At 56.0% G+C, this 26,045-nt stretch overlaps 1 protein-coding gene across 3 annotated transcripts in view; it reads left to right on the top strand.

Annotated features, from left to right (window-relative positions):
* PNPLA7 (patatin like phospholipase domain containing 7) overlaps window positions 1–26,045 on the top strand; it is a 59,637-nt gene that overhangs the window by 6,997 nt on the left and 26,595 nt on the right. For all 3 annotated transcript variants that reach the window (XM_032866334.1, XM_032866332.1, XM_032866333.1), the window contains exons 9-20: window positions 1,138–1,218; window positions 6,824–6,952; window positions 7,379–7,459; window positions 8,244–8,370; window positions 9,023–9,166; window positions 13,564–13,664; window positions 13,780–13,926; window positions 18,918–18,995; window positions 20,431–20,636; window positions 21,911–22,042; window positions 22,777–22,900; window positions 23,376–23,489. In XM_032866334.1, coding sequence (XP_032722225.1) covers window positions 1,138–1,218; window positions 6,824–6,952; window positions 7,379–7,459; window positions 8,244–8,370; window positions 9,023–9,166; window positions 13,564–13,664; window positions 13,780–13,926; window positions 18,918–18,995; window positions 20,431–20,636; window positions 21,911–22,042; window positions 22,777–22,900; window positions 23,376–23,489 — 1,464 coding nt within the window. The remainder of the gene's footprint in view (window positions 1–1,137; window positions 1,219–6,823; window positions 6,953–7,378; window positions 7,460–8,243; window positions 8,371–9,022; window positions 9,167–13,563; window positions 13,665–13,779; window positions 13,927–18,917; window positions 18,996–20,430; window positions 20,637–21,910; window positions 22,043–22,776; window positions 22,901–23,375; window positions 23,490–26,045) is intronic.

The raw sequence follows: 26,045 nt of genomic DNA, 5'->3' as shown, positions 1-26,045 counted from the left end.
TGCCCTTGACATCGGTGTGCTGGCTTCACTTGCGCGTGGGGCGTGCCTGTCACTTACTGGGTTCAGTGGCATTTGGGGGTTTCCCGCGCTCTAGCTGTTCCAGGCCCTTGGAGGCGCCATGCCTGTCTCCTTAGAGTGCCCCAGTAGCCACCCCCTGTTGTTGGAGCAGACTCTTGGGGGCCCCAGACTGCACAAGGTGGCCCCCTGACTTTAAGGAAGTCCCTACCAGCTTGAGCCCGTGGGGTGGGCCCTGACCCAGCAGGGCTCCCACAAGTCCTTTCTAGACACGGTGCTGTCTGTGTGTGGCTTCGTCTACGCTGGACTTGAAGGGTGATGAGAAAGGAAATGGTCTTCATCCAGCCCTCAGCGTCCAGGGCTGTCATCAACCCAGCTGGTAGGCCTTTCCTGGAATGGAGCCTTTGGGCCAGAAAGAAGGGTTCTTGGAGGCTGACCTGGGCCAAGTTTGAACAAGTTCAAAAAGGGTTTTCCCGGGTCCAGCTGAGATGAAGTTCTTATACTAAATAACCATCATAGTACTCGTTTCTGTTTTAATCCAGTGGAAAAGTATATCAAAACACAATGATTGCAAACCATAAGAGACTCTTAATCTCACAAAACAAACTGAGGGTTTCCGGGTGGTGGGGGGCAGGTAGGGAGAGGGGGGTGGGGTGATGGACATTGGGGAGGGTGTGTGCTATGGTGAGGTGTGTAAACCTGGCGATTCACAGACCTGTACCCCTGGGGCTAATGATACATTATGTGTTTATAAAAAAATAAAAAATTTATTTAAAAAAATCACTATGATTTATAGCTGTAAGAACTGAATTTGGGCCTCACAGCCTTCTGTTTAGATCAGCAGACCTCTTAGGTTTTGTGAAATTCAGTCTAAGTCCTCCTAGTGAGGACAGGCCATGGGTTGAAGGGCCCAGCTCCGCCTGGACGTCTTGACTGCTCTTACTCAGCCTCGTGTTTTCTGTCTTCTGCTTTGGACATTATCACATCTGGAATTGCCGGAGGTCCACTAGGGCATGGCCTAACTCTCAGGACAGGGGGCAGTGGAGGTCAGGTGGCCCAGCTAGCCCGGGCTGGGCAGGGCCTCTGGTCAGCAGATGACTCTGCTCTGCTTCCCGACCGCAGGACGGCGCTGAGGTGGTGGTCAAAGAGGTTCTGGCCGGAGACAGCGTCCACAGTCTCCTCAGCATCCTGGACGTCATCACCGTGAGTCCCCTGGGTCCACCCAAAGTCACCGGGACAGCAGATCCCCTGCGCCAAGGCCAGTTCTCCCCAGTGGCGAGGGGCTGGGGTATGGACTGGGGTGCACAGGACTCCCCATAGGCCAAGGGTGTGTGTGGGAGCAACTTTAACTGTGTGTTCAAGCAGAGCTGGCATTTGCTTATGCATTTTGACTGTTTTCAGTGATGGTTTTTTGGACTGAGTGGTGTATGCACATGGTCTGCAATTCAAAAGGGACAACCACTGTGTAGTGAAAACATTCCTCTCATCTCTTAGGCCCCAAGGCCCCTTCCTGGGAGGGGCCCTCCTGTGGGCTTCTGTGCCAGCGGGTATCTCTGTTGTCCCCAGTCTTCTGCTGAGCGTTGTGGTGAATGGTTTTGTGTGCACACGGTTTCATGTATTTGGCTGCGGAGATGACCTGGATGTGAGGGTGTGCACGCTGCCCCACGCCTGAGCCACAGTCCTGTGGTAGGATGCCATGTCCTCACCCACCAGCCAGGCAGTCATCTCGTGTTTGATCTTCGTCAGTGCAATTACAAAATAACACCTCATGTTATCTTGTGATGTTTAAACTTACTGGCCTGGAACATTTTTTTATTTTAAGATTTTTATTTATTTGAGAGAGAGTGTAAGCAGGGAGAGGGACAGAAGGAGAAGCCGACTCTCTGTCGAGCAGGAAGCCCGAAGCCGGGCTCAATCCCAGGACCCCGGGATCATGACCTGAGCCAAAGGCAGTCGTTCAACCCACTGAGCCACCCAGGCGCCCCGTCGTCAGACATCTCAGACACAGGCAGAAGTAGAGAGAATAGTAAAATCAGTTATGTGTGCATCATTAGCTGCAGAAAGCCTCAGCTCAGCAACCTGTTCCTTTCTCACTGACTAGAATTCACTCTGATTTTCTCCTCCAGAGTCCAATCTCTATACAGTGAAACAAATCTTAAGCATGCACCGCCCGAGTTCTGATAATGCACACGCCTGCATAGCTCAAAAGGTGTATTTGATTTTCTCCTTACCTTCCAGGCTCTACTTCCTGCTTTCACTTTTAGCTGTTCACCAAGGCAACGTGTACCTCAGTTTCCCCCAGACATTGCACAGAGGGGTCTCCAGAGTGGTTTAACAGGCCTTGGCAAGGATGCATCCATGTGGGGCCAGGAGTTTCGGTATTTGGGTGACACTCATGATGGGTGGGGCCCTGGGTGGGTATCCTGTGATGTAACCCCGGGCGCTTGTGTACAAGGGGATGACAGACTCGAGACTTGGGGGTGTTTGTGGTGCTCCTCCATCCCTGCCAGGCTGGCACAGACCTGCTTTGGGCTTTGCCAGGGCCTGGGGTGGGGGTGATGCTAGGACTCTAGCATCTCGCTCTGCCCCCAGGACCTGGTGTGTCTTCATAAGACGCTTGGCCAGCACTGAGAGAGACGCCGCTTCCTCTGAGTGAGGCTGAGCTGCCTCGAAAGGCCAGTGCCTTTGCCTACGTGCTGTGCTGGGAAGGGGCTCCCAGGTGTGCAGGGCGGGTCACGTGCAGCTCTGCGGGACTCTGGCTGGTATGTGTCAGAATCTGTGAGGTGTACTGTGAGTCTGAGATGCCCAGGAGGTGTAGACGAATTGTCTGTCTCCATGGAGACCAGTCGGGTGTCATGCAGCTCCGTGGCCTCCCTCTGCTCTGGAGAGGGTTAAGCAAAATGTAGCTTTGGTGGAGGCTCTTCTTGGTGCTTCTTGTCTCACTGTGATTTCAGACGTGGACAGGAGACACGCGCTGTGACCAGGCCGCCCCGACCTGCTACGTCCCTGCCCTCCTCCTGCGGTGGGAGCGCGCCTCCCTTCAGTGGGGCAGGGTGAGGAAACAGGGCAGATGTTCGAGGGAAAATGATCCTGTGTTGTGATTAATTGGTCATCTGGAGGGACATCATTTCTGCCTAATCCAGTATTTGTGTTTGTCCCTTAAATTAATTCTATCCAAGTAAAAGATTCTTTTCTTTTTTTAAAGATTTTATTTATTTGACAGACAGAGATCACAAGCAGGCAGAGAGGCAGGCAGAGAGAGAGGAGGAAGCAGGCTCCCTGCTGAGCAGACAGCCCGATGCGGGGCTCGATCCCAGGACCCTGAGATCATGACCTGAGCTGAAGGCAGAGGCTCGACCCACTGAGCCCCCCACAGGTGCCCCAACAGACAGATTCTAAAAACAGTTTAGGTGTTTTATGAGTCATTTGTCCGTCCTGCTGCCCCTGCCCAGAAAAGCCGGTTCCAGTCTTCTGGGGCATCTGGGGCAGTGGGGAGATTTGGCCCTTGGCTGAAGTTTGCCATCCTGGACCATCAGTGTGACCTGTCAGGACTAGGTTGATCAGGCTCAGTGGGGCCATAAGGTAACCTGGGTTGCTGGAAATGTCCTATACCTTCATTCGAGTGCTGGATCTATGGACTAATGATAAAAAGAAAAGTAGCGCGAGCTCCTTGGAAGATGGCTGAGAGCCCGTGTGCTCAGGGTTTGTCCTCCGGGGTTCACTGCAGGAAGGCTGGCAGGGGCCCCACAGGTCACCATCGGCAGCTTTTCTCCTCTAAAGCCAAGTCTCAGACAGGAATCTGCCAATGTCCCGCCATCGAGGAAGTGGCTTGGAGTCGGGGAAGGAGTGTGGGGTTGCCCCGAGCAGGCAGACACTGTCCTCCCGCCCAGGTGTGAGATGGTGCCTTGCCCTTGGCTCTGCTGAAGGTCTAGGTGCTCGGCCTGTCTGCTTCACCTTCTGCAGGACCCCCGCGGCCCGCTGCAGGGTGGGGAGGGGGCTCGGGCCTTCCCATGAGGGTGGGTTTCACCATCTTGGCTCTCTACCCCCAAAGGGAATGGTTCAACTTTCATCTGACAGTTAGTTGTGTCAGCTGCCACTCTGTCACATACTTTCCCCTAGCTTCCAAAATGTGGCTGAAATGTCTCTTCTGCTCTTAGCTTTTGTCTTGACTCTTGGAGGTGTCTTTCTTTCTTTCTTTTTTTTTTTTTTTAAGATTTTATTTATTTATTTGACAGACAGAGATCACAAGCAGGCAGAGAGGCCGGCAGAGAGAGAGGGGGAAGCAGGCTCCCCGCTGAGCAGAGAGGGACTCGATCCCAGGATCTTGGGACCATGACCCGAGCCGAAGGCAGAGACTTAACCCTCTGAGCCACCCCGGCGCCCCCTTGGAGGTGTCTTTCTAACAGAGCAGAGACCAGTGGGCCTGCCGTAGAGATGCACACTCCCCTTCAAACTACCCTCTTTAATGGGAGGTGGGCTTTATTATTATTTTTTCCGACTGAAGTAACAACATACTCTTTTGATACCTAGGCAGTTTTGATTCTTTTAGTTTTTTTCCATTTTACTGAGAAACGGTCGGCACGTGTGCCTGCATGCGTGTGCTGCACGGCGGGGCGTCTCGGTTTACCTCTGCTGCGAGGTGATCCCCACGACAGGTCCGGCTCACACCCATCAGCTCACGGAGACACATTTAAACGAGCTGTGATGGGCTCCTGAGGCACCCCCTTCCCAGCGTTCCTACGTGTCCTGCGGCAGCCACGGGAACCCTGGCGCGCGTTGTATCCCTGGTGCTCACCGTCCTGATGCTCGAGCTGGAACTCGGGAACTTTGACCACCTTACCCCAGCTCCCCTTCCCTTACTACGTTAACTTTTACAGACCTTATGGAACATTCCACAGATACAGGAATGGACGAGGTAGTAAGCAGCCACGTGAGCTGTCACACAGGCCTGTAGCCATCACCAGGCTGCCTAGCTGTAAACCCGCCCTCCACTGTCCCTCTCCTTTCGTCAGAGGACAGCTGCGCCCTCTGCAGCACGTGGCACGGAGGCTCCCGCCTTGACCCTGCGTGGCTTCATGTTGCGCGTGGCTCCTTGGCTGTCGGGCCTCTGCGGGTTGATGGGGCCAGGCCCCCGCGGGCAGGCCGTGTCCCAGTCCGGCCGTCCACACCACCGTCCCGCTGCCCACTGTTCAGCTTGTTTACTGTTGTTTCTCATTCTGCCGCTGCTGCTGAGCACGTTTGGAAAAGCAGGAGGCGTTCCTGGGCGTCTGCGCCTGCGCCTTGGGCACACTCTCAGCAGGTCAGGCTCTCTCTGTGGTTCACACAGTTTTTCCATCTGAGGTGAAGTTCGAAGTGTTGTTTTTCTAAATCAGTCAATTTGGAAATAAGTAGCCCACGAGCCAGTTTTAACAACAGTGGCTACACGGTCATTCCCTTTTCCCACCTTTTCCCCAAACATAGCACCTGCTTTTCTCTCTGATTCTTGGACAGAGATGAGAATTGCCATCTGATGGGGTTTGTGGGGTCCTCCCTTGGCTCTCCCGGGACCTCCTAACTGCTTGACTTGCTTGTGAGTGGGAGACTGGGTGAGGCCACCTGCAGGACACAACTTCTACCCACTGTGTGCCCACAGAGGCAGTGCCCACTCTCTGTAGGGTGGCCGAGTGGTGTGTAAGCGATGAGGGGTGTGCGGGCACCTTTGGCCTCACGAGGGGCCAGGGAACCCAGAGCCGGCCTGTACTTTCTGTGCTTTAATCCCTGGCAGGCGACTGCTCTGTGCTCCTGTTTCTTGTGGTATAGTTGTGGTCTCCCAGGGACACTTTTTTTTTTTTTTTTTAAGATTTTGTTTATTCATCTGACAGAGGTCACAAGCAGGCAGAGAGGCAGGTGGGGGGGTGGGGGAAGCAGGCTCCCCGCTGAGCAGAGAGCCCAATGTGGGGCTTGATCCCAGGACCCTGAAATCGTGACCTGAGCTGAAGGCAGAGGCTTAACCCACTGAGCCACCCAGGCGCCCCACACTTTTCTTTTTATAAAGGATGTGAAATGAGCAGAAAAGGGAAGAAATATAACGGAGTCACAGAGCTCCTTAGAGTGTTTTGAGAACCACATGTCCAGGTTCCCAACGCACAGGGCGTGGTCAGGAGGTCAGAACTACCACAGCTCCCCACTGTGGGCAGACTTCCCGGCGTGGCCAGCCCCGTCCTGAGACTGCCAGGCCTCACCTGTGAACACAGACATCGCTAGCTGGGTGAGAGGCTCCCCTCAGGAACCAGAGCCAAGACTGGCCACGTTCCTCACTATTCAGCCCTGGCAGTGCAGCCGTGGTGTGTGTGTGGGCCACAGAAACCCATCCGTGGCTGGGGCGTAGCGCGGCGTGGTGCAGCCACTGTGGAAACAGTGTGGTAGTTTCCTGAAAGTTAAAGATGTGTGTACTGGGCGGCCCAGAAGCCGTATGTGAACATTTATGACGGCTATCTGTATAATCGCCCCGAACTGGAAACAAGCCAGACGCCCTTTAGAGCAGCACAGCAGGCCTCAAGCTGCCGTCTCAGGGAAGGGAGCCAGCGCTGTGTGATGCCATTTATGTGACGTTTTGACAAAGGCAAACTGTCAGGACAGATGGACGCCGGTGGCTGCCGGGAAGCATCAGGGACGGCTCGGGCGGCGTCCTGGCTGGAGAAGCAGGCTCCGCGTGCTCCTGCTGGGCGGGGGGCCGTGGCAGGCGCTTCCGTGTGCAGCCACATGCTGGTGTCTCGTCCCTTTTGGGGACGGGGGTGCTGGGAGCGGCCTGACCTTGGTGTCCTTGCAGGGCCACACCGCTCCGTACAAAACTGTGTCCGCCCGCGCTGCTGTGCCTTCCACCGTCCTCCGGCTCCCAGTGCTGGCTTTTCAAGGCGTGTTTGAGAAGTATCCTGAGACCCTAGTGAGGGTGGTGCAGGTGGGTCCCGTGCAGGAGCCCCTCTGGCCCTGGCGCCGGGGTGCCAAGTGCTTACCGCAGCTGCGGCGTCGGTTCCGAGGGCCGCACACCCAGGAGGGTGCGTCTGCCGCAGGTGCAGGAAGGACTACGGTGGATTTTTGAAGGATTTGTAACATAAATTTTATAGTCAAAGTTAATACTCATGACCTCAAAGAGGTCTTCAGAGCTCCCACTTGCCCCCCAAAGGGTTGTTTTTTTACTAAATTTGTCATTTTCAAGTAATCTTAGATTTATTGGCAACCTGCACAGTCAGTGCAGTGTCCCTGTGCGCCGACGGCTGCCATCCTGGGTGCGCACGGGGCACTGTCAGGCCCGGGGGCTTCAGGTTGTGCTGGGGCTGGGGCCTGCGGGAGGCATGGGCCCAGCACAGCTGGCTGTCCCTCACAGATCATCATGGTGCGGCTACAGAGGGTCACCTTTCTGGCTCTGCACAACTACCTGGGCCTGACCACAGAGCTCTTCAACCCAGTGAGTGTGGCTTCGCAGCCTCCCCGTGGCGCTGGGACCCTGGGCCTGGGGAAGGGTTGGTGGGGCTGTGTTTACTCCTCTGCCTTGAAGCCGGGGCTGGCGGGTGAGTCGGCAGCTTGATTCTCACAAGGCCGTGCGCTGAGAAACTGGTCCCACCTGAGAGATTTGGGGGATGGGACCCCTCCAGTGCCCATTCTGGGAGAGCCTATAGTTTGGCCTGAATGTGGCTCCTTCAGTCACCTCGATCCATAAGGTCTCCTGCCCCTTTCCTGTTGTCCACCAGGCACACGCTGCCTGCCTGCCAGTGGAGGCAGTCCCCTCCTGTCCTTCGGGGTTCCTCCTGTTGGCACTTGGGGCGGAGGGGCCAGCTTGCTTCCTGCAGAGCTGCTGTGAGCAGTCGATATAGATGAAACCCTCGTGGGTCCTGCTTCGAGGGGGCCTGGATGCGGATCGCTCATTCCTGGGGTCAGCCCTGCATGTGGGGTTCTCCTGCTTCTGATGGGTTTTAGGGTTTATCGTCTTCCTTCACTGGTATTTTAAGGCAGATCCTTTTGTTTTCTGCATTACCTTTCTTTTTAATGAAGAGTGTTAAGGTTTCTGACAATGTTGACCACCATTTAAATTTGATAGAGTAGCCAAGAGAAAGCCCACTGGGCTCCTGTTGCTTCAAGCACACGGCTGGTCTCTGTGCTGGTCACCACCCCTCTTGTTCTCCCAAGTGTGGCTGCTGAGAGCACTAGCCCAGGTGAGACCCTGGAGCACCGGCTGCTCTCTCACATCCCAGGAGAGCCAGGCCATCCCCCTGGTGTCTGTGGCAAGTGTGGCTGCCGGGAAGGCCAAGAGGCAGGCCTGCTGCGGCTCCGAGGATCGTCTGGAGAGGCCCCTGCGGCCCCAGGAGACCTGCGACCCAGGTACAGTCCCCAGACTGGCCTCCAGCCTGAGTCTGGGTCTCCTTCCCACCCCAGGCACCCCTCCCGTCTCCCCGGTCTCTGTGGGAGGACTTGGCCCCACGGAAAAGCTGTCAGGAGCAGATTCCAAGCCTCCTGTTGCTCCGAGCTTTTGAGAAGGTCCCAGATCTGGGGAAGGAAACTGTCCATTGAGGCTTCTTGGCTACGAGTCACCTTAAGGGTGATTGTAACACACAGCCACGCTAATGAGTGTGGTGTAGCTCACCTGTGTGTTTAGACTCACGGACCAAAGCTGCGGTGCGCAGCTCAGAGCCTTCCCAGAAGGTGGCTTTCAGGCTCATTCACCTGAGGAGCTGGTGGAGCGCCGACGTGTGCCAGGCTCATGCCAAGTGTGCCGAGATGGTCCCCTCAGCTAGGACCGCCACTGGGAAGGGGACCCGCAAGTCCTCAGCCTGGTGGAGGAGGCTGGCCGCGAGGGGCAAGTCAGTTCAGGAAGACCTAGGCGGGGCAGAGCAGGGCCTGCGTCCGAGGCCGGCACCGGCCTGCCATGCCTCAGGCAGGTGGGCGCTGACACTGAGGCCTCGGGGCCTTGAGACGTGAGCTTTGTGTGCCACCGTGAGAACAGAGGCCTTCCTTCCTACCCGTCCCCTCCCAGCGGATCGAGGGGGCAGCCGTGCAGCGGGCTCGGGGCCACCGCTGAAGAGGAGCCGGTCCTTCCCACTGCCTTCCGTCCACGAAGAGACCCTGGATGAGCTCAGCAAGGCCCGGGCAGGAGACCAGACGCCTCTTGTCCCACCCGGTAAGGCATTGGACACCCTGAGCTTGGAGCATTTACGGGTGGGCAAGCTCTGAGGCCTAGAGGACCCTGTGCCCACACTCTGGCTCAATTAGGTGCAGTGGCGAGTGTCTTGCTGCCCTGAGCGTCCTGTGGGCTCCTCTCTACACTGCCCTGTTTTACCCTTGCCTCACATCTGTGTCCCAGGGCTCCGCATCCCTGAGGCTACACCGGGCTGCTGCGGGAGTGCCTCCCCCAGGGCCATCCTTTCTCCCCTGTGCTGGGCTGTGGTCGCTAGCACACCGCTGTGTGACATCCTCTGCTGAAATGGGTCTCCTAGGCCCTCTGGCCCTTCAGCTGCCACCAGGACCTGCTTTCATTAAAGCCGAGTTCTCAGGGCGCCTGGGGGGCTCTGTCGGTGAAGCGTCTGTTTTCAGCTCATGTCATGATCCCGGAGTCCTGGGGTCTGGCTCTGCATCGGGCTCTCTGCTCCGCGGGGAGCCTGCTTCTCCCTCTTCCGCTTCCCCTGCTGGTGTGTTCCCTCCACCTCTCTCTCTCTCCTTTTGTCAAACAAGTAAATAAAATCTTTAAAAAATGAAGCCAAGCTCTCCAGGGACTGTCCACGCGGGCTCCTCCCCGCTCTGCCTCTGCTGCGCTGTCTCGGAAGCTCTCTGCCCCTCTCTGGGCCCCTTGCCCACAGGACCTGGTCATGGGCTCCGTGTGCTGCAGCCTGGACACTCTCCCGGGGCGACCCACGGTGCTGCCAGGGATTCTCCTGCTCACTCCCCACTGCCGTCTGCACAAACTAGCTCGTTCCTTCTCACCTTCTAATTCTGCTCTTACGTTGGGGAGTCTGTCTTGTTTTTGTGAGTTCTCTGAGTCGTTGGCAGTTTCATCGTCTGGTGTGTTTGAGACCCGTTTGGGTTCCCTCTTCCAGAACTGTCCGTTCAGGGGTGCGTGGCTGGCTGGGTCAGTAGAGTGTGTGATGCTTGATCTCAGGGTCGAGCTCGAGCCCCACGTTGGGTGTGGAGACTACTTTAAAAAAAAAAAAAAGGGACTGTCTGCTCATACTGTCCGCCCATTTTCTGCAGGTTTCCTGACTGTTTCACTGGTCTGTGTTAATTCTTCACGTGCTCTGGATAGGGCCCTTCCGTCACTTGTTATTGTCGAGACGCCTGTTTCTGGCTCCTGGAACAGGAGCCACGATGCCGCTGTACTGCACACCCCGCGATCGGCGTCTAGCGCCTTCCTCCGTGCTCTGGCCTCATTCACTGGGGCCTGAGCGTGTCCTCCCAGGTCCTCTTCTGCAAGCTGCATCGTTTGCCTTCCGCACGTGCTGTTCCCTTTGCCCTTCCTGCTTGTTCGACGTCAGAGATTCCGCCGTTCCTTACTCTGTGTGGTGATGACTTACACGGTGCCATTCACGAAACAATCTTTTGTTTCCCTATGCCTTTTTTGGTGTCATCTTTCTTTGGTGTCAAGGTTTTGAATATACATTTGTTTTTAGGGTTTTTTTTGAAGATTTTATTTATTTGACAGAGATACAGTGAGAGAGGAAACACAGGCAGGGGGAGTGGACAAGGGAGAAGCAGGCTTCCCGCTGAGCTGGGAGCCTAAGGCGGGGCTCGACTGGGATCATGATCTGAGCCAGGCAGACGCTTAACGACTGAGCCACCTGGGCCGCCCCCTTTTTTCTTCAGTAAAAGTTTTTTTTTTTTTTTAAGATTTTATTTATTTATCTGACAGACAGAGATGACAAGTAGGCAGAGAGACAGGCAGAGAGAGAGGGGGAAGCAGGCTCCCTGCTGAGCAGAGAGCCCGATGCGGGGCTCGATCCCAGGACCCTGAGATCATGACCTGAGCCGAAGGCAGCGGCTTTAACCCACTGAGCCACCTAGGCGCCCTTAGTAATAGGTTTTTGGAGATATATTTCACATACCACTGAGTTCACTTTTTTAAAGTGTATCATTCATTAGTATATTTGCAAACTGTAACCCCAGAACATTCTGTCAGCCAGCAGAGACGTCCGGTCAGCTCTGCCCCGGCCCCAGGCAGCCACGGGTCTGCTTTCTGTCTCTGTGCCTTGCCCACTCTGGGTAGTTCATGACCTGGATCTGCTCTTCAGGCATCTTGTGTTCTCCTGGGATGTTCGCCTGCTTCTGCCCAGGCACCAGGTTGTTTTCGGTTCTCACTGACCGTTTCTGCCTGTGTAACATGAGCGCAGGAGGTGTAGATCGTCAACGGGCCGTGGGTCCACGGCTCACAAACAGCTCGCCTGTGAGGCCAACGCCGACATGCAGAAAGCAGCAGCTCCGGCCCCCCTCGGCCGAGGTGTCAGGCTCGCCACCTGTCCCGCCGAGCTCCCTGCTGTCCTGAGTCCCAGCAGAGCGAGCTGGGGCCGGGTTTCGCTGCTTCCGTGCAGCTGGTGTCTCGTGCGCATCCGTGTCATGTGCCGCAAAACGCACCGGTACTCAGCGGAGGGTCGTGGCGCCTGGTGTGAACACGCCGCATTTATGTGTCCGTTGAGCACATGTCCCTGCTCCCGCGGGAAGGGCTGGTCAAAGAGCGCTTGCCCTCGGCTCAGGAGATGTGGCGCGCGGTCTTCCGGGCGCCGCTCGGGTGTGTGCTTCCCCGCCCTCCTAAGGCTTTGTCGCCCTGTAGGGGCCCCAGCACGTGTAGCTGTCAGCATGTGGATCTGGGCGATCCAGGCCTCTGTCCCACTCAGGCGCTCTTGGCCTTCTGTGTCAGTGCTGCTGGCAGGAGGCCCCCACCCGCCTGCTGGCTTCTTCCTGTCTCCCTCACCCCGGCTGCTCTGGCCCAGTGGGCCCCACGGTGGCCGCTGCCTGTCCTGACGACTCCTGAGCCCTAGGACTTGTCACCTCCATTGGGGTTGGCTGCATGGTCTTTCGTGTGCTCTTCTCTTGGATCGTCACCACTCCTATGGGCTGACAGTTCTTTAGGTCTCTGTGCGAGTCCGTTTGGGGATGTGTGTGGAAGATATTTTCTGCTCTCACTTTTCACATTCTTAAGAGTGTCTTCTCATGAATACAAGTTTGTAAAATTAATGGAGTCCAATTTATCAAATTTTTTTCTTACTGTAATTAATGCATCTTTTGTCCTGTTTAGGAAATCTGCCTGTAAGATTTAACATTTTACCTTTCATATTTGTCTCTCTAGGACTGGCTCTTTGATCTAAAGTGCGTACAGGACATGATACACTTTTTTCCACATGGCATTCGGCTGAGCTGCCGCATTTTAAGAAATGTGTTCAGCAAATTTTTCAAATAAAAAAACTTCAGTGACAGATAACTGAGAGTAAAAGCAGGCCCCCGTCCTAAAGTTCGACTCGGGATCACGCAGTTCTGCAAACATGCAGGCCCAGTTGCCTTCCCGCGGGTCCTGCGGGTGGTGCCCTGTGTGAGACCCGAGTCTGCAGAGAGCGGAGGGACTCCGGCGTCTTACGTGCTGTCTGCGCCGCACGCGATGTGCGTAAACTGACAATCAGAGCAGCACCGTGTAGAGCTGTGTGACCGTTACCGTGCGCGTGGGTTAGTCGCAGGGACCATGGTACAGTTTTATTTTTAACAATATCTTTTTTGAAGATTTACTTATTTAAGAGAGAGCACAAGTGGGGAGGGCAGAGGGAGAGGGGGGATTTCAGGCTGACTCTGTGCTGAGCACAGAGCCTGACACAGGACTTGATCTCCTGACCCTGATGTCACAACTGGAGCCGAAATTAAGAATTGGACAGAATTAGACTGTGCCACCCAGGCACCCCAGCTGGGTTTAATTTTTTAATTTTTTAAAAAATATTTTATTCATTTATTTGACAGAGAGGGAGCACAAGTAGGCAGAGAGGCAGGCAGAGAGAGGGGGAAGCAGGCTCCCGGCTGAGCAGAGAGCCCAATGCGGGACTCGATCCCAGGACCCCGAGATCATGACCTGAGCCGAAGGCAGAGGCCTAACCCACTGAGCCGCCCAGGCGCCCCAAAACGATAATATGTTAGTAAGATACGTACCATGAATACGTTGTCACGTAATACAACGATACTACAGCAAATACTGGGAATGCGCAGTGTCTCGGGATTAAGAGTTGGTTGTGGGGCGCCCAGCTGGCTCAGCCAGTGGAGTGTGGGTCTCTTGATCTCAGATTTGTGAGTAAGAGCCCCATGTTAGGTGTAGAGATTACTTAAAAATAAAATCTTAAAAAAATTTTTTTTAATTAAAAACAAAAAAAGACTTGGTTGTGGGTCACAAGAGAGCGTGCACGGTGGCTGCGGTCCAGTGACCCGAGTCTCACCTCCCAGGGTCCGTGCCGCTCCGCCTGTGGAGGGAGAGCTCAGCCAGCCCTCCGCCAGTGTGTGTGGACCCACGTGTCCGGCGGGTCAGCACAGTGTCCTGAGTCTTCCCTCCATTTGTAGGGAACATAGCAGGGGCTACCTCAGACCTGAGGATGGCATGTGACCGTGCCAGGGTCCTCCTCCAGGCAGAGGAATGCCCCGGGAGCGCCATGGCCAGCAAGGTAGGCGGGGACCCTCTCTCCTCTATCAGGCTGTGCTCTGCCTTGGCATAGTGCTCCCTGCGGGAACCTTGTCCCTGCCACGTCCCTCTGACCATGCTGCCTGTGCTCTTTCAAGTCCAAGAGGAACGTGACTGTTGCAGACGCTCCCTCCGCGGTCTTCCACTACTCAGAGACCAACTCCGACAAGACTGCCTGCAGCAGGAAGACAGACGCCATCTTCAGAGCCGCCAAGAAGGACCTGCTCACCCTCATGAAGCTGGACGTAAGTAGCCACTCCTGCCCTCTCTCCGGCTGCGGTGAGCAGGGAGACGCACACAGTCTCTGGAGGGGCGGATGCCGGACTCCCACAACCTTTTCTTGTAAGAACCCACTGCTTTTGGGCCTTGTGTCCTGGGTCGAGGCCCCCACAGGCCCTGCCTGAGGCGGGGCTCCCTCTGGGACTGCTCAGGATGGCGTCCTGCTGCTGCTGGCTTTGCACACGCTCTCCCTGGCACCGTCTTCTCAGCGCCCCTTGCCCTCCCCCGCGTGCTTGCAGGGGCAGGAACGGGCCGAGCATCCTGTGTGCTCTGCACACTTCGGACACCCCAGGGTGCCCTGTGAGGGTTAAAAGTGACCATCTCCTGACTGGGCCTTCATCACGTGCCCATTTTCTCTTTATCCTTTTCTCCCGTCATATTTTAAAGAGTTGCAAATACCCTGTATACAGAAGGACGTGGGTGCCCATGGAACCACCATGCCAGGGACCAAACTGTTAGTAGCTCCCCAAGACCAGCTGGGAGCCCTCTGTGGCCCCGGCCCCTCCTCTCCAGGAAGCACTGCCCAGCGCCTGCGTGGGGACTCTCTGTGCGTGACTCATCCATGTGGCCCCTGGGCCTGCTGTTCCTTGCTGGTGGCCCGTCTGTGACTTGCCCACACGGTTGCTGGTCCTGGAGGCTCTGCCTGCACAGGACTCGGTGTCCATCCCTTGTCCACGCTGTGGAGGGACATGAGTGGACATGTCTGTGTCCCGGAGGTTGTGCGTCCCCTCGCCCAGATCAGGGGCTCCCGTGGCCTTGCATGCATGGCAGCATCCAGGTTTTCAGCCTTTTCCGTTTCAGATAATACGGGCACAGTGTTGAGTACAGCTTTTTTTTTTTTTTTAAGATTGTATTTATTTATTTCACAGAGAGAGACACAGTGGGAGGGAGCACAAGCAGTGGGAGAGGGAGAGGGAGAAGCAGGGTTCCTGCAGAGCAGGGAGCCCGATGCAGGGCTCGATCCCAAGACCCCGGGATCACCACCTGAGCTGAAGGCAGATGCTTAATGACTGAGCCACCCAGGCGCCCCAGCTTTTGGTTTGAATGACGTTTTCTTGATTCCTAGTAGGGCCGGGCACCTTCCACGCGTCTCCTTTGTCTGCTTCTGGGGAGGCGGTGGTTTGGGACTTATGCCCATTTTCTGTCTCCCTTTGTGACTGTAAGCATTCCTTTATATTTTCTAAAGAAGAGTCTGTTTTGCAAATGGTCTGCTCTATCATTTGCTTTTTTTGCTTTCTGAATGGTACCTGGACAGAAGTTCTTAATTATAACTCTGTGAACTTACCAGTCTTTTCCTTTATGGTTCATGCTTTTTGTGCCTTGCTTAAGAAATTGTTTGTTACTTCAACTTCATAAAGATGTTTTCTATATTGTTGTTTAAACATTGTCTTGCTTTACCTTTCTGAGATTTAATGAGACAGAGCTAACTTTTGTGCAGGAAGGAGGGATTCTGATTATATAGATAGATAGATATAGATTTTTTTTAAATAGCCTATTTTTTTTTAATTTTATTTATTTATTTGACAGAGAGAGATCACAAGTAGGCATGGGCAGGCAGAGAGAGAGGAGGAAGCAGGCTCTGCTGAGCAAAGAGCCCGATGAGGGGCTTGATCCCAGGACCCTGAGATCATGACCTGAGCCGAAGGCAGAGGCTTAACGACTAAGCCACCCAGGCGCCCCTGTATTTCCTTTTCTTGCCTATTGCATTGTCAAGGACTTCCAGCACAATGTTGGAAAGGAATGGTGAGGTGACATCCTTGCCTTGTACCTGATCTTAGCCAGAAAACTTCCAGTTTCTCATCATTAAGATGAGGTGATGTGATGTGGATTGGACTTTATCAAGTTGAGAAAGTTCCCCTCTATTCCTGGTTTACTGAGAGTTTTTGTGACGATTGGGGGTTGGGTTTTGTCACGTGCTTGTCTGCATCTATTGATATGACCATGCGATTTATCTGTTTTGGTCTGTTGATGGGATGAATTACATTAATTGATTTTCAAATGTTGGATCAGCCTTGCATACCTGGGACAGACCCCGCTTGGTTGTTGTGTATTAATTTTTTTCTATGTTGTTGGATTTGATTGGCTAACGCTGTTTTGGGAATTTTCGCGCCTGTGTTCCTGGGAGGTACTGGTCTATTGTTTTCTAGTAATGTTTTCCCCTGGTTTTTGTTTTAGGGAAATTCCGGCCTCATCAAATGAGCTAAGAAGAACTCCATTTTCTGAAAGCGATTGTAGAGAATTTTTTTTTTTAAGATTTTATTTATTTATTAGAAAGGGAGAAAGAGGGAGCATGAGCAGGGGGCGGAGGGAGAAGCAGGCTCCCTGCAGAGCAGGGATCCCAACGTGGGGCTCGATTCCAGGGTCGTTGACCTGAGTGGAAGGCAGAGGTGTCACTGACCAAGCCCCCCATGTTCCCCTATAAAGAATTGTTAGAATTTCTTCCTTATATCTTTGGTAGAATCTACCAGGGAACCAGCCCATCTGGGCGTGGTGCTTTCTGTTTTGGAAGGTTATTGATTGCTGATTGAATTTCTTAATAAATAGAGGCTTATCCAGGTGGTGTCTTGTGTGAATTTCGGTGGATTGTGTCTTTCAAGGAATGGGCTCATTTCATCTCAGTCACCACGTTGTTGAACATAGGGTTGCTCATAGTATACTTTTATTATCCTTTTACTTAGTTTGGCTTCTGTAGTGATGACCCGTCTTTCGTTTCTGGGATGAATAATTTACTTTTTTTCCCGTTTTTCTTAGTCTGGCTACGGGCTTGTCGGTTTTACTGATGAAGGCTCTGCGCTCAGCAGGGAGTCTGCTTCTCTCCTTCTGCCGACAACCCCCCCCCCCAAAATAAATAAATAAAAGTCTTTTTAAAAAGTGTTTCGGGGATCAAGCCGCGCATCGGGCTCCCTACTCGGCGGGAAGCCTGCTTCTCCCTCTCCCAATCCCACTGCTTCTGGTCCCTCTCTCACTGTGTGTGTGTGTGTGTGTGTGTGTGTGTGTGTGTCTGTCAAATAAATAAATAAATATCTTTAAAAAAAAAAAAAAAGGAAAGGTTTGGGGCGCCTGGAGGCTCAGTGGGTTAAAGCCTCTGCTTTGGCTCAGGTCATGATCCCAGGGTCCCTGGATCAAGCCCCACATCGGGGTCTCTGCTCAGCGGGGAGCCTGCTTACCCCCCCCACGCCCTGCGCCTGCCTCTCTGCCTACTTGTGATCTCTCTGTCAAATCAATAAATTAAATATTTAAAAAAAAAATAAGTGTGTTGTTCGGACGCCTGGGGGGCTCAGTGGGTTGAGCTTGGGATTGTGAATTCAAGCACCACATTGGGTTTAGAGATTACTTTAAAAAAATCTTTAAGAAAAGAAGGGTGTTGTTTAATTTCCAAGTATTTTCAGATCTTCCAGTTATCTTTCTGTTAAAACTTCTAGGGTCATTGCGCTGTGCTCTGAGAACAGACGTCGCATGATTAGCATTTTCTTGAATTTATGGAGATGGCTTTTATGGCGGGAGGTAGAGGGCATCAGTGAGTGTTCACGTGAGAAGGCTGTGTTCTGCCTCTTTGTGTGAAGTAATTATAGATACGAATTCTGCCCGGGTGTTGGATGGTTCTGTTGCGGCCAGCTGTGTCCTCACTGGCTTTCTGCTGCCGGGTCTGTGCGTTTCTGACAGAGTGGACAAGGTCTCCAGCTGTTGTCGCGAATCTGTCTGTTTGTCCTGTCGTTGTCGGTCTGTCTCCCGCAGGCTCATGCTCTGTTGTCAGGTGCACACACATTACATGTGGGTTGTCGTGTTTCTGAGAACTGACCCTTTCTCACTTCCTGATGCCCGCCCTCCTTTCTAACCTTCCTTCTCTGCAATGGCTTTGTCCGAGGCGCATAGAACTGCTTCTGCTTTCTCTGATCAGCACTAACCTTTCTGCATTCATCTACTTCGATCTGCGTGTGTCTTTACATTTAAGGTGGGTTTCTTGGAGATGACTTCTAGTTCTGGCTAGTCTGACAACCTTTGTCTTTTAATTGGTGTGTTCAGACCATTGATTTTTTTTTTTTAAGATTTTATTTATTTATTTATTTGTCAGATAGAGAGAGATCACAAGTAGGCAGAGAGGCAGGCAGAGGCGGAGAGAGAAGCAGGCTCCAACATGTGGCTCCTGCTTGGCCTCTGAGGGTACAGCAACCTCCGGGGCCTGCTGTCTAGGCTTCTGGGAAGCACAGGATGGGACGGCCGGCCACCGCACACCCGCACCGCCTCTGCTCATGCTTCCCAGGGGCTCTGGGCTTGAAGAGGGGCAGTGGGGGAAGGAGGCATCTTTCTCACTTGGGCCGTCCGTGCACCCTGACTCCACACCCCAGCATTTCATCACTGCCGGCTGGCCTTGCGGTAACCTTCTGCACCTTTGAACAGATTTATGGTCTTGAATTGTTGCTTTTAACAGCACTGGTTATATTAAGTTTATCACTGATAAAGAAAGAGAAGGCACTGCAGCCAACAGAACTTGGGTCCCATGGCGGTGAGGCATGGGGAGCGGGACACGCTGTGACCCCTCCATCCGTCTGTCTGCAATGAGGCCCGTGTGTCCGGGCCACACTCCTCCTTCACCCCGACCTCCCCTTCCCCTGGTTAGCAAAGGCCTTGTGGACCCCAGCAGCTTAGGCTTTGCTGATATCATTTACCCCAAGGGCAGGCCAGTGGAGCAGAGAGTGCTGGGTGGGTTCAGGATGGTTCCTTTCCCTCCCCCTGCTGGAGGCCCAAAGGCATTTTCTCCGCTTCCTGCGGGAGCCCGCCAGAGCTCCTGGAGGTACAGCCCATGAGGCCCTGGGGCCCCATGATGGGGTGTCCTACGCCAAGGCCGCCCGTTTGCCATGGGCGGCTGTGCAGGGTGCGGCCTGGCAGTGGTCCTCGGCACGGTCCATCCATGCTCCTTGTGGGGGCCAGGGTGTGTTGACCCCTGCGTTGTTTGTAGGACCCCTCGCTCTTGGATGACCGGGTGTCGCTGCTTCACGTTCCGGGGGGCACGGTGGTGTCGAGGCAAGGAGACCAGGTGAGCCAAGGGCCGCCGTCGGAGGGAGCAGTCCCCAGGGCTGCCTGGCGTTGGTGCCAGTCACCCTGCCCGTCCTCGTGGGGGAGGGTGCGTGTCCGCGCTCACAGACACATGTGTCCGCACGTTTGTACGAGAGTCATCACCGATCTCACAGTCTGGTGCAGAAGAGATGCTTTTGTTTTCTCAATTCTCAAATCCAAATACAGGTGAAAAGCAATTTTTTTTTTTAGTGAAATGAACCTGATTTCTGGTTCTGAAAGCCACATTCTGCTGGGCAAGCAAAAATAATCTCCACAGCTCCTGCCCTCCTGGGCGCTCGTCTCCCCCGCTGGTGGCATGGTCGGGGCATCTCTCTCTGTAGGAGTTGTGCTTTCTCTGGCCCCTGCACTAGCCTGGTGGACAGTGTTTTGTCTGGTTTGTTTTTAGAGCAGCTTTGATGAGACGGGTCTTTCTTGTTGGGTGAGCAGGCCAAGCCTGGGCCCTCCACCCCTGTCCCAAGGGGTCTAGGTGATGGCAGCCAGCTGTGCAGACCCAGGGGCATGACGTGGGCACAGACGTGCCCAGGCAGCAGGCGCCTATAAGCCCTGGATGGGGAAGGCTTGGAGGTCCAGCCTGGGGGCAGGGTGGTGTGAGGCCCCCAAGGGGATGCTCTGCAGGTGTCCGAAGGCATCAGAGTCACCTCTTCTCTCTCTCCCCCTTCTTCCCTCTGGTCTGCGCCATGACCAGGAAAGGCTCTTCCTCTCCCCAGAGGAAGCACACTGCTGGCTGACTCTCTTGTGCCCAGTCAGTCAGGGCCAAGGGTCCTGCTCACAGGCCTCAGTCCCCGCTACTGCCTTCTGTGGCAGCCAGTGCCCGGGGACCCCTCAGAGGCTGTTTGGGGGGCACGGGGTGTGGAGCCAGCCCATCTGCCCCTGGCCTCCGAGACCCTGAGGGCCAAGCCTTGCTCTCAGGCCTCCCAGAGCCCTGCACTGGCCCTTTCCTGCTCAGACCAGAGAGGAGTGGTCTGACCAGAGTAGGGGTGAGCAGGTCTGGAGATAGGTAATGGACACAGTGAGGTTGGCCTTGGAGTAGTCTCACGGACACGCCTGGCAGACGTGTGATGTGTGTGGGGTTGGGGAGACTCAGCAGGGCCGCGTGGGGAGAGAAGGGAGCACATCTGGAGGCCTCTGGACGGCTGTCTCCCGGGCAGCAGGGCCGCGTGGCTGCGCAGGCCGGCTGATGTGCAGGAGGGGTGTGCGTCTGTGGCCAGGCTCTCTGCCACCAGAGAACTGACCCCCTGTGATTGATCATCAAACGGTGAAACCATGGACCCTACTGCCACTTCTTCTGGGAGAGCCCAGCCCAGGAACAGTGACGTGAGACAGCATAGGCACAGGAGAAGCGCAGCCCACAGCCAGCCCCCGTGGCCTCCAGCCCACACCCCTTGTTTGGTCAGGACGTGAACATCCTATTTGTGGTGTCGGGGCTGCTGCACGTGTACCAGCGGAAGATTGACAGCGAAGAGGACACCGGCCTGTTCTTCGTGCGCCCCGGGGAGATGGTGGGCCAGCTGGCCGTGCTCACAGGAGAGCCCCTCATCTTCACCATCAAGGCCAACAGGGACTGCAGCTTCCTCTCCATCTCCAAGGCCCACTTCTATGAGTGAGTCCAGGCCAGCCTGGGTGGCTCCTGGGCGGTGGTGGCCGTGGCAGGGCCCACGTCGGGCACCTCTCGCGGTCCTGCCTCTGGCCCTTCTCACGCTGGAGACAGGAGTCCCGGGGACAAGGGCAAGGCCTGTGGGGTGAGGTGGCAGGAAGGGGTTGTGGCACTACGGGGTTAGCCCCAGAGGACTGCAGCTCCTCTTCAGGAAGACACAGTCCACATCATCCCTAAGCCTGGGTGCAGGCAGGGCCTCGTCAGCCCTGTCCAGCCTGCCCAGGCCCAGCGGTGTCCTCAGCCTGACTCCGTGAGTGCGTTGGCGTGCACGTGCTGGCAGCACGAGTCTCCTGCCATCAGCAGTTCCTGCCCTGTAGACATTGACAGGTGTCCTGGGCGATCTCGTCCAGTCCTGGGCCTCCCCGCAGATTTCGCTCCTGAGTGCAGGCTTGTGTGTCGGCCTGCTGTCCTGACATCCGTGGGGGCAACTCAGGGATTCCTCAGTCTGTTGTCCGAAGCTGAACCGTAGATCTCCCCCCACTTTGCTCCTGCTTCCACCTTTCGTCTACTCTGGGACTGGTGCCTCTTACCTGCCCATTGCCCGGTCCGAGTCCTGGAGTAGCCCCAGTCCCACTGCAACCCCTGAGCTGACCACAGCCCTGCTACTGCTCTCCAGAAGCCTCTACACTCTGGAGCTGCCCTGCTTCCGCCCTCGCCCCCAGCAGCTTGTTTATGGTTGGCAACAGGGAACTGGAGCCGTCGTGTTCCTGCTGGCCAGAGCCTGCCAGGGACTCCATTGTGCCCAGGAGCCTCTCAGCACCTTTCCCGACTCAAGGCCCCGTGTGGTGGCTGCCCTCCAACCTCTTGGCCTCACCCTGTCTGGTGCCCCTCTCACCTCCTTTCCCCGCCCCCTCTGGGGTTCACGGCACATTGTGGTGGGGCAGGGACTTCACATCCCACTACTGGGTCGGGCCCCCACGTGAGGCCTGTGCTCAGAGCACATTTGGGGGGCAGATGGCAGTGGGCAGGGGCTCTGCGGCCTGTCCCAGGGCAGCTGTCCATGGGCCACGACGGAGCAGGCTGCTGAGTGGGCACTGCGCTCTGTCCTAGCCCTGGGCCTGTGTCTCTGTCACTTGCGATGCAGCATTATGTTGCAAGTTTGATGAATGGGGTGTGGGTCCTGCCACCTCTCAAGTGCTGTGGCCTGGAGGGCAGGGGTGGCACTGGCAGGAGTGGCTGCCAGCCGTGGTGGGCGGGCGTGACTCTGGGCTCACCGGCAGAATCATGCGGAAGCAGCCCACCGTGGTCCTGGGTGTCGCGCACACTGTGGTGAAGCGGGTGTCGTCCTTCGTGCGGCAGATCGACTTTGCACTGGACTGGATGGAGGTGGAGGCCGGGCGCGCGGTGTACAGGTGGGGCCCGTGGGGAGGGAGGCTTGCCCTTTACACGTGCCCCCGGGGGAGGCGGTGCCGCTGACGGACTCAGCTCTGCCCCCTGCGCTCACCACCCCGTGCGTGTGCACACTCGGACACACACGCTTTCTCACGGGCATCTCCCTGCATCATTCCCTGCAAGTCCACGCTGCCCTTCGAGGTGGCCCAGCGGAGGTGACGCTAAATGGCACGGCTGCAGGTGCCCGTGCGCTCGGTGTCCCTGCATCTCATCCGGATGCCCGCAGCCAGGGGCACAGACAGGGTTACAGCTGTTGACTTTCGTGATAACTGAAAATTCAAACCAAGGAGATTTTAAGTATTTCGTTGTTTATTTAAAAACCAGTAAGCCATTTATGTATTAGCATGTGTGTTTTTATTTGTTTATTTTAAAGCCCTTTATTTTTTTTCAAAGATCTTATTTGAGAGCGAGCCTGCTCATCAGCGGGGTGGGGGGGCAGGGGAGAAGCAGGCTCCCCGCTGAGCAGGGAGCCCGACATGGGACTCGGTCCCAGGACCCCGAGATCATGACCTGAGCCAAGGCAGACATTTAACTGAGCCACCCAGGGGCCCCCAGCATACATATTTTTTAATGTAAAACAGCTGTGTTTTCCAAAACAAGAAGAACACAGTGAGAAGCTTGCATTCTCCCCCCCACCAGTGGTGGAGGGCTTCCTGGCCTTGCCCCTCCCGTCCAACAGCCTCTGTCCCCGCAGGCAGGGGGACAAGTCAGACTGCACCTACATCGTCCTCAGTGGCCGGCTGCGCTCCGTGATCCGCAAGGATGATGGCAAAAAGCGCCTGGCGGGCGAGTATGGCCGTGGAGACCTCATTGGTGTGGTACGGCTGGGCTCCCTCCTCACCATGCCCTGCCCGGTGGTGACTGCTGGCCCACTGCCTGGGTGGGGGGAGCCCTGGAAGTAACCTGTGGAGGACTCTTCCCCCCCGCCTGGGGCACACCTTTCTTGGGGGCCTGACATGCATCTCCCACCCAGGCTGTAGCACCAGGGGTGGGACGGCCCCTTCGCCCCATCCAGGAAAACGTGCCTCGAGGTGGTTGCTCTGAGACTTGCGTGTAGGATGAGGCCCTGGCCAGTTTCTTTGGGGTGCCTGACCCGGGTCCCGGCACTGCCAGCCCTCACTGGTGCTTCTCCAGCCGCACTAGCCCCTTTTCCTCCCGTCCCCCCATACACCGCATTCCAAAAGGGTTGCTGTGTGCTCTGCCTTCTGGTTGGGTTCAGAGTGCGGCCAGCTGGGCCTGCAGGGCTGGCGCGCGTGGCAGTATGGCCGTGCCTCCCCAGCCTCTCTTCTCCAGGTGGAGACGCTCACCCACCAGGCCCGGGCAACCACAGTGCATGCTGTTCGGGACTCGGAGCTGGCCAAGCTTCCAGCGGGAGCCCTGACCTCCATCAAGCGCAGGTACCCACAGGTGAGTGCTCCTGTTGCCGGCCGCCTTCGGGGACCAGGGTGTCCAGACCGTGAACTGGGATTTTCAGGCACAGGACTGCGTCCTTGTCAGCACCGGGGGAGGTGCGGATTGGAGTGACCTGGCGCAGGCACATTTTAAAGGAAGTGTCATGTGGACCAGCACGTGGGGGTAAGGGCCTTGGGACAGGTGACTTGGGCACTGCCAGGAGGCAGGAGGGGGACGCGGGGATCCAGCAAGTGAGGCCTGCCTGGCTCATCCCACAAGTCGAGCGATGTCCCGCGTGGTGTTTAGAACCAGCAAGGAGTCCTAGCAAGCACTGGAGCGAGCCTGGGGAATGTGCGGTTTCCACAGCACAGGCCTTTCTCTGCGCTGCCTCACGGAAGGTGAACTCAGGACTCGGACACGGGAGATGGAGCTTGGGCCAGCCGCAGAATGAGGGGAGTCTGTGCCGTTCCCGGGGCAGTTAGTGTGGCTGGCTGTCCGGTGTCGGCCTCCCTGCTCTGGAGTAGTAGGTATGCGTCTGGGGACAGGGGAGAGCCTTTCAGCTCAGGGGTTGGAGAAGATGGGCAGCAGCGGGACAGCCTGTCCTTTCCCCCTCAGCACTGCGTGTGCCTGTCCAGTGCACCTCTCTGCTCTAGAACAGGAGGAAAACCCCCCAGTTCATTTTATGAAGTTAATTTTAATTTGAAACTTGATAAAAATACGGAAAAGCATTTGTGGCATAGCTACAAATACTCTACGTTTGAGTAAATCAACAATAAAAAATGCTATGTAATTAGGGTGCATTTAAGGAATGTTAGCCCAGAGTCAGAAAATTATTAAAACGTAATCAATTATGGAAAAAAGTAAAAGGAAGACCCTTAGGATTATATCAGGGCTTTTGGCAGAATTCAGCCACAGGTAGTAAACACTCAGAGTAGAAGTGAAGAAAGCTTCGGACTAGAACAGACGATTTATTCTGGAACTCCTGAGTCCAGGACGGACAGGCCCCTCCTCCCCTAGCAGAAAATGTTGAAAAATGAAACGGCTGGTGTCCACTTGGAAAAGGGGTACTCGTGACATTTGCAGAGAACATGGGTCTTGTTAGCGGAAACCTCCAAGGGAACGGATCAGGAGAGTTTATGGAATGGCAATAGAGCTGAGACCCCCGTGTGCCCGCGGGGCCTCCCTGCCGGAGTGGCAGGGCTCCTAAGGGCACAGCCAGTCGGGAAGCCACACTTCGCAAGCAGGGCTTGGCCGGAGGCCCTGCTGCATCCCCCGTGGGCAGGCCCAGCTCCCTCACAGCATGGGTCTATCCAGTGGGAAACCAGGGACGAGATGTCATTTTGTGAGCCATTTAGAGTGCCTTCCCTGGGGACATATCCCCGTGGGCCCCTTGAACACCAGGAGTCTCACCCGTGGGTTGCCCAGGCTCCTGGGCACACAGAGCTGGCCCAGGGAGAGGGACCCCTTTGGTGGACTGCCGTAGTTCCGGTGCCAGCTGGACGGTTTGTAATCCTTTCTTGTCATCTTCCATCTGGATGTTTGTGCCCCAGATATGGTCCCTGGGGGCCCCTTGGAGTCCTTCTGATGTGTCCTGTGCATTTCTGGCCTGGAGCCCCTGGTCCCTTCGGTGGAGCTAGGCCCATCTGGGGGCCCAGCACGGGGGCCCTCCCTTCCCATGCCAGCCCCTCCCTGTCCAGCGGTGAGAACATCTGCTCCCCTCCTGAGCTGCTCAGCAGTGTGTGCAGCCCCTCCGTCAGGACCACCCCTCCCCTGTTCCACAGTGTTACCCCACCAGGCTGCCACCATCTCCTCACACTCTGTCACTTCCAGCTCCCCAGGACTCTTGCACCTGCCATACGTGGGGTGGGGACGCCACTCTTGGCCTCAGAGTACCCAGCCTGGCCCCGGAGTCACTGTCCCGAGTGTCACCTGGGGAGGACCACTCCCTCCCTCCCTCCCTCAGGGAGCAGCACTCCTGCCAGGCTGTGGCATGTGGGGTGACCTGGGTTCAAATGGAAGGGCTTGGGTCTAAACCCCGGGAGACCCCCGAGAACAGCAGGACGGTTGTGGAGGTGGCTGGGGCCAGTCTGCGGGCCACCAGGAGCTGCGGGGTCGCTGGGAGCAAGGCTAAGCCCGGCCACTGCCTCTCCTGCAGGGCCGTTTCCTGGTGAACCCACAGAGGGATGCTTTGCTCATGCCCCCAGCCCCGGGGTGCGTAGACTTCTCCATGGGCGGCTCCCAGGGGCCCAGGGCCTGTCCTGATGCTTGTCCGTCACACTCAGGCTGCTGCGGGGCCCACGGCCTCCCCGAGCAGCCAGGCCCCGTGGGCGCTCTCACACAGGCACAGACACTGGCCTTGCCCCAACCCCAGGCTTGCTCTGTGCCCTAGAGCACAGGGGGCCCTGCCAGGGTGCTGTTGCCAGCCAGTGTCCCCCGCCCCTGACCACTGCCTGCTCTATCTGTTCTGGGGTTTCATGTCAGCGGGGTATCACAGAGCACAGTGTTCACTGGTGGCTTCTGTTGCTTGCCGTGGTCTCTGAGGCCTGCGTCTCGTGGGTGTGGTCTCTCTCT

The sequence above is a fragment of the Lontra canadensis genome, unplaced genomic scaffold, assembly GCF_010015895.1.
Source record: "Lontra canadensis isolate GAN:19392208 unplaced genomic scaffold, GSC_riverotter_1.0 scaffold30, whole genome shotgun sequence".
NCBI lineage: Eukaryota > Metazoa > Chordata > Mammalia > Carnivora > Mustelidae > Lontra > Lontra canadensis.
The sequence above is the reverse complement of the archived record's forward strand: the minus strand, read 5'-3'. Positions and strand labels throughout refer to the sequence as shown.